The sequence below is a fragment of the Corvus brachyrhynchos genome, unplaced genomic scaffold, assembly GCF_000691975.1.
Source record: "Corvus brachyrhynchos isolate BGI_N302 unplaced genomic scaffold, ASM69197v1 scaffold32, whole genome shotgun sequence".
In the NCBI taxonomy this organism is placed as follows: Eukaryota; Metazoa; Chordata; class Aves; order Passeriformes; family Corvidae; genus Corvus; species Corvus brachyrhynchos.
Window position 1 is genome coordinate 5,174,847 of NW_008237919.1, and position 11,067 is coordinate 5,185,913.

General features: G+C 39.9%; 1 protein-coding gene across 2 annotated transcripts in view; it reads right to left on the minus strand.

The window, feature by feature from the left end:
• The window catches only part of GXYLT1 (glucoside xylosyltransferase 1), a 40,163-nt gene that overhangs the window by 20,211 nt on the left and 8,885 nt on the right, over positions 1-11,067 (minus strand). Inside the window, exon 3 of one of the 2 annotated variants that reach the window (XM_008632765.2) lies at positions 1,989-2,081. The exons of the other annotated variant lie outside the window; for it this stretch is intronic. Within the exon in view, the coding sequence (XP_008630987.2) occupies positions 1,989-2,081 (93 nt within the window). The remainder of the gene's footprint in view (positions 1-1,988; positions 2,082-11,067) is intronic. 2 annotated transcript variants of the gene reach the window in all.

The following is an 11,067-nucleotide window of genomic DNA, read 5'->3' on the forward strand; positions in this document are numbered from 1 at the left end:
TCCAGCCCAAATGAGGCTTAGGGCCAGAGGCTCAGATGTTGGGCCACTGGAAGTGCCTGTACTATCCAAGGAGAGCACACTTTGTCCTTTTCCCTACCATCTTCCCCTCCTCTTCTCTTACACAAACACACTGCACCTCTCCGACACCAACTAAACTGATTAAACAGAATAAGAGTAAGTAAAGTTTGGGAGAAACATAGTGGCCCACTAAGTTAGAGCATCTCACTGAGGAATTCAACAAGCACTGAAGTCAGCACAACATATGGGGATTAATTCAATAGTAATATATTGATAAAATAATCCAACTTAATTAATGTGAAATGCTTAATCTGAACACCGCATGCCCTTTAGTCATTTAAGCAGCTTTTTTTTTTTTCCATTTTAAAATGTATAAACATGAAATTCCGCAATCATTAGGGGTTCACCATGACTACTGTTTCATCATGGAAGTGGACACATCCAGTAAAGTCATAAACAATGCATACTTCAACAGAATTATCTTCACAGCCACATATGGCTTTCTTAATAGAGTAATACAAGTTACAGCTTAAGGTGTAGGCAAATAAACTGCATGGGATTTGTCCATTTCTGGTTTCAAGGTTCCTCTTGCCTCAAGCCTGACAGAATATCCAGAAAGGAAGTTTTCTGCTATTTTCATGCATTACTTTGTACTGTGATGGACTTCATCATGCTTACTGGGGTCAGAAAACAGCAAGACCCTCTCCTCTCTCAGCACTACAAGTGTTAGATTGGCCCAGATATCCAAGGATTAAATGAAGCTTACAATCACATCCTGTCCCTCCACTTAGCATAAAATAAGCCCCTACGCCCTCTTCACAACAGCATTTGAGATTTACCCCACTGCACTAAACTTCATAAAGCTAAACTCCCAAAAGCTAACCTATAAGGAAAAAAAAGTTATTTCTGTCCATTCAGATAGCTAAATCTGCCTAACAAAGTCAGGTGAATCCTTATGGATTGACACACTACGGATTGGTACCAATGGCAGCGAGAAAAACTCAGCAGCCCCAAATTGCAGCTGAAGTTCATTAACATAATAAAAACCAATCTAAGACACCTCTGTAAGAAACTTCTTGACAACTGAATAGCTTAAAAAACACTGACAACACACAAGCAGAGAGGAATAAGGGATCTAAAGCCTTTCCCACAACCATAATTTTCAAAAAAGCATTAAGACTTGTGAAGCTAAACTTCTTTTCCCCTTTGCTTTCCCAGAAATATTCAAGCTTCATACTAACAGGAAAAGATGACCATATCAAAGAATGATCAGCAAAATTTTAAATATAAGAAAAATTGATTTACAACTTTAGTTATATACTGAAGAGAACCACACAGGTTAGAGAACCTGACAAGTAGCTTACTTCTTTTCAAGCTACCTGTGTAATCTGACAGCCTAAAGCATCTGAGCCACCACAAATGTCAAAACATTTAAACTTGTTGTTAAAGATGCAACATTAAGGAGACAGTCTATGCTTTAACATACTATATGTTAAAGAACATTCAAAACGGTTTCTTCTGTGCTTTTGGATGAAGTGCCCTCCTTAAATTCTATAAAACATGTAACTTGAATTTAAAAAATCCACATGTAACTACTAAGCATATCTGACAGTTTTTATTGAAAGTTATATCATGGGTATTACTGTGCAGCAAGTTTTATTTTAGGAAAAGAATTTATCATTAACTTTTCCAACTATATTCAGACAGACTCTTAACAGATGTTATCAAGTATCTATTTAACAAAGCAATATAATTGAAAAAATCTACTCTTGGTAGTAACACTTGAGCCTACGATTCCAGAATATAATGTAACAGGAAAAAGCCCAGCTAAAGGCAACCATAATATAAGAAGGTGAAATGCATGTGAAGTAATGAAGATATTTTGTTTTGTCACCTTGCTAAAGAGCCAAAAAACATCAGCTACATCTGTCTGCAATCAAATAATAAAGTACTATTTAATAACATCCTACCTAAAAGCAGCTTCCCAAAAGCAGTTCATTCCACAAACATCAGAGGGCAGCATCCAATAGGAATTCCAGAAAGATACAGACAAATTCTTACACCTAACAGAATAAGACAAAAATAACCTATATAAATGTTACTGATTATATGGCAAAGTTAAATGGATTGTCTTCTAGCTCAAGCATAACTTGAACAGTTAATTAGTTGGCAGAAAACTGGCTATGTAATGCAACTTGAATACAAAAGGTATTAGATGCCAATCATAATTTTCTAAAGGTAGAATGGTCCCATCCTCTAGCCTTTCCTCTTCATATATTTTCAGAATGAGAAAAACAAAGGGGCTGGGATTTTTGAAGATCTTTCTATGTTCTAGGCTTAAATTAAACCCACAGGTAATGACTGAATGGCAACACTTACTACTGGAAAGAACTTCACCTTTTCAATACCTTTGTCCACTCAAAGCAGAGGGACAACTGTAACTTTTAATTTTTGAGGTTACATTGTCCATTTAACACAATTCCTATTCATCCATTATTCTAGTCAGTGTAAATGTGCAAATCTGATTTTTAATGAGAAACAAGACTTAGTAGCACCAAGGAATTCCACTGTTTCATAACAAATGGTTAATGCAATACAGAAATAATCACAACATTTCACAAGTTTTCTTTCTTCATACTAATAGCAAGACAAATAATTTATTGACTTCTGCTACACTAGCAGCTTAAAAAGCAGAGTTTATTAATTCATCACTACATTTTATGCAACAGCAATACAGGAAATAATCTAAAATAGAAACAAAAGTGTATTTTCAAAGGGTCTGGTGAGAAAATCAACATCATTTACAATCTGAAATGAGTAAGCAGAATATTGTAAAGCAAGAGATATTCTTGAGTGACCTCCTCTGCTCCCTACCATAGTGATATAAAGCCAGTAGTGTTTATTGTCCTTTGAAAGGTGGTATCTGTGAATGAAACACATGCATAAGAAGAAAACCGACACAAAAGCTGCTGATGAAAAGGTATCTAAGGACTATAGCTCAGAACTCTACTGAAAGCTGGCTTCGCAAGTTTGAAATTAATCAGTACCATCTTGGTAGTGTAATATGAAATCTGTAAAGGCCAATGTTTTGCAAATACCAGACAACAATAGCTTAGTGTAGCATCAAAAAATGTCAAGCTGTGCAATTTCTGCTTTCTGTAACACTTGAGAAAAATGACCTGATAAACACATAGTGTTTCACAAAGCCTCATTTAAGTGCTGTGGGGGGTGATGCAGTTCTTTGGTAGATCACAGGAAATCCTTGTATTCTGTAGATAAATGTCTGCAAGAATTTTTAAGTAACTTTATTTCACGACTTAAGAATGCTCTCCACAAACAAATACCCAGGTACAAAAAATGAAAATAGAGACTGCAACTCTATTTCACGGATATTTGCACTACTCTTTACCAAAGTAAATGGTATAAAATCATGAGTTCTCTATGCCAGATTCTTTCTTACATTATTTTTTGTGGCTTTCAAAGTTTTATAAAAACTTCAAGGCACATAAGGTCTTGCACTTGTCTGAAGAACAACCTTTATGATCTCCACTAGAGAAAAACTAGTAGCTTTTCTCTAGTAACTGTTATGAGTTAATGAGTAACTGTTTCTCATTGCTTTTTAAATTAATAGACAACTTCTCAAAAAGGGTTGTCTGGTTTGGAAGATCACTATGCTATTATTACAGGGGACTCCTCTTCCAGCTGTCAACAAGAGTTTTCTTAGCTGTATTGAGTATTACCCTACCCAAACTACCAGGGCAAGAGGCAAATTTGAAGTAATGCCTAAGTCATTTCTCTGACATATTAAGCCTTTCCAACATTCCATTTAGCACAAGATTATCCACCTTGGGTTTGATTCATAAATTTCATGTTTAAAACAAAAGTGTTACTAGGATACATATGTATGCAATTTACCCAATGTTAGCTCAAGACATTCTCCTGTCAACAGAAAGTCCCTCTCAACTGACCACATGCTACCATATTCCCCAAAGTTTTTCATATAAAGGATTAAGAGACTGGATAATTGGACAACATTTTCTTCTTGTCATTCGCAATAAGATCATTTAAAATGCCACTCATGAAGGTATTTTTTTACTTGAAATAAAATTTGAGGAAAGCTTGGACTACAAACAATTGCTTTACAAAGCTAGGGAGATGCATCTTACCTGTTCACAAACAGGCACAGTCATTGTTACCTCAGAGAGGTTACTAGTCAGACAGGCGTAGTCACCTTCAGTACTAGGGAGGGATATTTTGCTCACATCAATTAATGTTATGTGATTAAAGGCCAGTCCCCACAAATGGAAAGCAGAAAATAATGTCAGGTGAAACAAACACAACAATCTAACCCAGGCACTCTGAACACCCTAACACAGCCCCAATTCACAAGGGCAGAGAGCCCATGAACCAGGCAGATGCTTCACCAGACTAGGTAACAGGAGAAACTTTCCAGGCCAGTTTACCTACTGCCTAGTGGAGTTACTGCCTGCAAGGGTGTAGGACTCATTGTGGGATCAAGGTGGACTGGGGGGGAACAAGAATGCAAAAAACAGACTAAAGATAAGAGGGTCCAGTCACATGTGAAGATTTCTAATTTCCTGGGTGACAGCAGTGGCTCCATTCCATGTGCACATACAGAGGTCAAAGTGCCCACAAACGAGAAGACGGCCACAGATCCTAGGGGCGCATAAGCCTGCAGGCTCAGGGACTGGAGAAACGTGTCACACGGCACGCAGGTGTGTGCATGTTGGTGCACCTAACCACCAGCAACTGGACTCGCCCCAAGTAGAGCAAGAGGCTTGGGAACCAGGCGTCAGATAGGCCGTAAGATTAGGCAAGACATGCAGAGAACACAGAGTCTGAGCTACTGAAAGAACCTCTCTCTTATATAGCCACAAGAGACTAGGGTCTGAGGGGTGGCAACTGGAAGCACCAGAAAGTCTGAGCTGGCCACCTGGGTTTTGAGGAGTGGCTAATGTTTAAGGCTATAGGTCAGGACCAGCTATCCGAAAAACTCCCTTTCATGAAGCAATCCTGTGGCCAGCTGCCACAAGGCTAAGGCCAGTAACTGGAAAGATCCAGCACATTCACCTGTACATGTGTGTGCACATCCAAGAGGGTGTGAGTACCAGAAACTGAACTGGGGCTGCAGGCTTCGAGGGTTCGCACACTCAGGTCAGCAACAGCAGAGACCAGAGGATCAGGAGCCCATTCCTGGATGGACCAAGTGTCTAAGGCCAGTTACTAGAGGGATCCACAATACTGATGTATTTTTCACTAAAACCTTTCACCCTGATCAGTCACAGAAGGGAACAGGATCAGGACACTTGTTTGTGGTTGTACAAGCACTGTTTCCTATGTGCTGATCTCTGTGGCCAGCCATGTGTGTATGCACTACGAGTCTATGTTCCCATTGGAATAAATGCTCAGCTTTGCTACTGGCTGGACCCAGGAACACAGAAATGCAGCAGCCTTGCCTCCACCACACTACTGGGTTGGACAACTCCTAACACCTACCACTGTCAAAAATATAAAAATGAGGAAATATGAAGTTTCAAAAATCACTGGTGTCTTAGGCAAGCATTCTCAAGCAACCAGCAACTTCTTAATTACATTTAAGCAACCAGCCACTTCTTAACTACATTTATCAGGCAATTTAGCTTCAAAAAGGGGAGTAGAAATTTTAGTATTGCAGACACAGAAAAAGTGTCTATATTGTGACCTGAAAAGCAAACTTTTCAGATGAAAGGACAATTTCAAATTAGTGTGCAAAATACACAGCAGTGCATAAGTTGCAGCCATGAAGACTGAGGCCCTGTGCTCAGGCAAGTCAAGTTTTAACCATAAGAAATCCCACAACAATCAGTGGTAACCTCCTTTTGTTAATGGAGATCACAGTTTTCAGGAATACTTCTCAATCCAAGTGGCATCTTTTGTACTACTGTAACTTCACAGCAAACTTAGTAGAATGTCTAAACGGTGAGGGTTTCAAGCCCTGATGACTACGTTCCTGTCATAATTCCTCTCATTAACAACCTAAGTTTTATCAACTACATGAATCAACCAATAGACAGATTCATGTCTCTCCTACAGCACAGCCCACAAGAGCAGCAAACAGGAAGAATGAATTTCCTTCCTGCTCATAATCACACAGGAGTAAAAAATTGGGATGATAAGATGCTCTATTCAACTCCCAAATGCACTAAGAATTTCTAATTCTTCTCAATAGCTTTTTCTGAATATTTGCAGCAATATACAAATTCGTTATGACCTATTTTGTCATAGAGGCAATGGCTTTATTAGATAGGAGATAGTAGATGCAATGTTAGATGTCTGATACATAAACTTTTTAACTGGAAAAATCCTTATAACATTTCATTGCCTCACAACATTTCTATGCAAAATAACATTTGGTAGTCAACTGCTTCTCCAATTCAGCAGTTTTTAAATGAAGTTTCACCTTCAAATCATTCAACATTTCATCCTTTAAGTTTAACTCGTATTTTGAAATTCTTTGACAGGTTCTGCATCGATTTCTTAAAATAAGAATAGCTGAGAAGCAAACTGGTGAAACTGCTGGTTAAGCTCTGATACTGATGAAAACAGCTGTGTACAGGCCAAGGAAAGAACCAGTTAACTGTCACAACCACCCTCCTCGGCTAAACTTGTGGATATACTTTCTACCCTTTTCCATGCACTATAATCTCCCTTTGCCAGAACAGTAAGAGAACAAGAGACCGATACAACTGGATATCATTGTCACACATAGCGTAACGGTATGGCTGGCAGCACAAAAATGCTAAACTACAGTGTAAGGGAAAAATGTTCCATTTTAATAGGGTCAAATTCATTGACCTCATTAAATTCACAGAATTGACAACAGACTGATTCCTTCTGTATATCTCAAAATTGCCATTAGAATAGCACTTTTTTGGACCTGAATAGAAAGATGAACAATTATCTGCCTAACTGAAGTGGCAATATTGACAAAATTAACTGAAGATTCACTTCCGAAACAGTCTGCTAATTAGCTAATCTGAAAGCATGTGGAAAAAGACTGACTTGAAATGACACTCCACAGACAGCAGATTACAGCACTATTTAATGACATGTGTAGCAAATATACATTTATGCGCTGTTTGGGGGTTTTTTTGGTTTATGTCTCATTTTTTTCTGAGTCACCTTCTCCACCCATAAATAATCCTAGCAAAGGAAAATAGGCTGACTATATGTACTACCTTTTGACTGATTTTGTATTTTCTGGAAGTAGAGATGCCAATGTTTTCATTTTTTCAAGTTCAGAACCATTGTTCATTTAGCTGCTATATACGATAGTAACAACTATTCATTACTACTTCACTCACTGGAATGAATAATCAGTAGGACAATTTACCACCAGTGTTAATCTTTCTTCAGAGCTAAAACCCAACCTTCAGATTTACAGAATCACAGAATATGCTGAGTTGGGACTCACAAGGTTCATCAAGTCCAGCTCTTAGCACTGCACAAGACCATCCCCAAGAGTCATATCATGCACCTTAGGCTGTTGTCCAAACACTTCTTGAACTCCTGGTCCTGTGACCACTTCCCTGGGGAGCCTGTGCCAGTGCCCAACCACTCTCTAGGGGAAGAACCTTTTCTTAACATTCAATGTCAACCTCCCCTGACTCAGGCCATTCCCTCAGGTCCTGTCACTTGTCACCACAGAGCAGAGATCAGTGCCTGTCCCTCCTCTTTTTCTCACAAGGAAGTTGCAGACTGGAATGAGGTCTCCCCTCAGTCTTCTCTTTTCCAGGCTGAACAGGCCAAGTGACCTCAGCTGCTCCTCATACAGTTTCCCCTCAAGGCCCTTCACCATCTTTGCTGCCCTCCCTTAGACACACTCTAACAGTTTAGTATCTTTCTTACATTGTGGCTCCCAAAACTGCCCCCAGAACTCGAGGTGAGGCTGCCCCAGTGCAGAGCAGAGCGGAACAATCCCCTCCCTTGCCCGGCTGGTGATGCTGTGCCTGATGCACCCCAGGACACGGGTGGCCCTCCTGGCTGCCAGGGCACTGCTGATTCATATTCAACTTGCCACTGACTGACCAGGACCCCCAGGTCCCTTCGTGCTGTGACCACTTCCCTGGGGACCCTATTCCAGCACCCAAACACCCTTTCCAGCATCTCATTCCCCAGTCTGTACCTACATACAGGGCTGCCCTACCCCAGGTGCAGAATCTGGCACTTTCCCTTGTTGAACTTCATATGGTTGGTCATTGCCCAGCCCTCTCATTTGTCAGGGTCTCCGTGCAGGGCCTCCCTGCCTTAGAGGGAGTCAACAGCTCCTCCCAGTTTTGTACCATCTGCAAACTTGCTTAGTATCACTTCCAGTCCTGCGTCCAAGTAATTTATGAAGATGTTTAGCTATTAAATTCTTAAAGTGTTCTTCAGCTGTTTATATCAAGTCTCAAGATACAAGCCTTTAGTCTCCAGTTCTCTTGTTCCTCAGGCTAGAGTAGCCTTTGAAACAAACAACTCCTTACCAAACTGATTACCCAGTAAGTTCCCCTGAATTATTATGTTTATTGGAGGCTCTTGCCTCAACTTGTAATTCTAGTTTCAATATGTTACTTCCTTTTAAATTATTTTCTTCTTAAACATGTCATCATCATTGCTAAATTCTTCTAGGTGTAGTATTCCAAAGACTTATTCAAGGTTTGCAGTTTTCATGTTTGCATGTTTCCAAAAACTAACAGCAAATTCAACATCTCCTGCCCCTCTCCCAGAGCATGGTCAAGCTTTCCCTGCCCTTGTGGCATATACCAAACTAGACTATTCAGGCAAAGAAAACACTTCGTGGTGAAAGAAAAAACAAGAACATTGCTGAGTACATGAGTGCCTTCAGATGATAGTTAGATTTGCTTTGCTGAAATGTATTTTAAAGCTATCACTGAAAACAGCTGAAGCAACCCATTTATGGAAAGTTACTATTAATGCATACAAAATGTCAAACTTCAAGGATTAGAAGGTGATCTAAATGCAATTTACTCTGTAAGGTTATGAACCCTTCAGGATATTACATGATCACAAGACAGTCAGAATTGGGCATAAAACAGACATGTGGCCATTGTGCTCAGTCTCCACTGAAGAAGCAGCTGATGTATAAAAACTGAAAAACACCAAGACCTTCAACAAGATGTGTGTATCACTTACAAAAGTCAATGTAACACAGTTTAATACTCAAGAATAATTGAAAAATGCATCTAAAGGAATATTCAGTGGAACATTTCTTGACTGCCACAGGACAGAGTTTTTCCTTAAACAAAAGCCTTTTAGGGACTTTTCTAAGAGTCTGACTCACAAATAAGTTTTGCACACACTGCTTGCACAAACAGCATGTTTCAATAACTTACAACAGGGAATGTTTATCCTGAGCCTTCAGCTTGACAGCAGTTTATAGGTAAAAAATTCCCACATAGGTGACAACAGACACTGTTTTTGCAAGGAGCTATGCCCCCACAAAACTGTATACAGTGGAATTATTTGTGGCACTTGAGACCTTTAGGAAAAAACTTTCTCAGTTAGTAAAACTTTTGTACTTCACAACACAGGGCAGATTTATATCTCATCTGATGTCATTGCAGCAAGAAGCTTCTTGCACCTTGCTGAGATTCTTCTCCATGTATTTAATTTAAAAACTAAACTTTTAGTACAACTACTAAAACAGTATAGCTTTTAAAATAAACTTGGATCTTCTTTTGCTTACCAGTAGTATGATACATGTTAAAGTCATTTCAGTGTTTAATAAAACAAATCATTTATTTAGATTATCATCTTCTACCCAACAAAAGTTTGCCTTACTTAAACTTCGTGTTTTCTTTAGTAAAGCAAATATCATACATATGATTTTCTTCATCCTATTTTTATTTAGAACTAGTAGATTTCAGCCACTCACAAGTTTTTAATCATGAACTAGAAGTGAGGAACAATCATGCTCACATTTTTTCACATTCTAATCTGTATTAACTTGAACTAAAGCAAAAGCATGGGGTAAAAAATTCTTTTAAGTAGTTACACCAGTCAAAAGCTGGGTTTCACATTTCAGCTGACTCCACCCCTAGTAACTCAGAATGCTGTTTCATGGTGTTTTAAGATTATTAAATCAGAGCTTGTCATCCTGCCATCCTCCGTAAGTCCTTTGCACCAGCATCGACACTTTCATAATTACAGGATGAGGCAATACAGAGCGCTGAGCTGGCCAAAAACTAGGTAGCTTTCAAGCAGGTCACCACACCAACTCACTCGTGTGCTCAGAGGAGCACAAGCAGCGCAAGGACTGGGGGGCGCCAGAGCTTGTACAGCGCTGGGAAGCAGTGATCATCGCCAAACCAATAAACTCACTTTGCTTTAAACTCCTGTAGAATCTAAGCAGAGTTAGAGCTAGGCTGACCCAGAATGGTCTGGTCCTAATTTCTCCTCCATTTTCAGTAACACATCTCTTGTCACGCCTCTTTTCCTGGCGTTAGGCTTCGGGTAGCCACAGGTGAACAGGATTATGAAACTATAATCTAAAGGAAAACTAGGAATTTCCATTCCATAATCTCATTCATCACTTGGCCACATTAAAATTTCTGCTGACAGAAGGCAACAGAACTATGCAGGTCTGCAGAGTGTGAGATGCTCGGACATACGCCCCTTTAATTATAGAACTGAACTCACTAGTTTCTGTGAGAAGACTGGCTGTATTAAGGTACCCCATAATAAACAGTTGTGCTTCAATGAAGTTATATTTGATAATCATAAAGTTATTAGGTTTCAGACCTGAAGGAGCACCGTGAAATTTTCTCTGCTTGGAAGAAGGAAACGCACCCTCCTCGCTTCACCCGTCCTATCCCACCAAGCAGCAACCAGGGACGGGCTTAGAGCCGCGGGGACGCGCACGGGGGCGGCCTCGGTCGCCGGCAACGCCACTCCTGAAAGTTTTCCTTGTTTGTTTAAGGCTTCCCCAGCCGCCGTTTCCCGGGACTCGGCCCGCCGGACGCCGGGAGGGGGGGCACAGCCACCCAC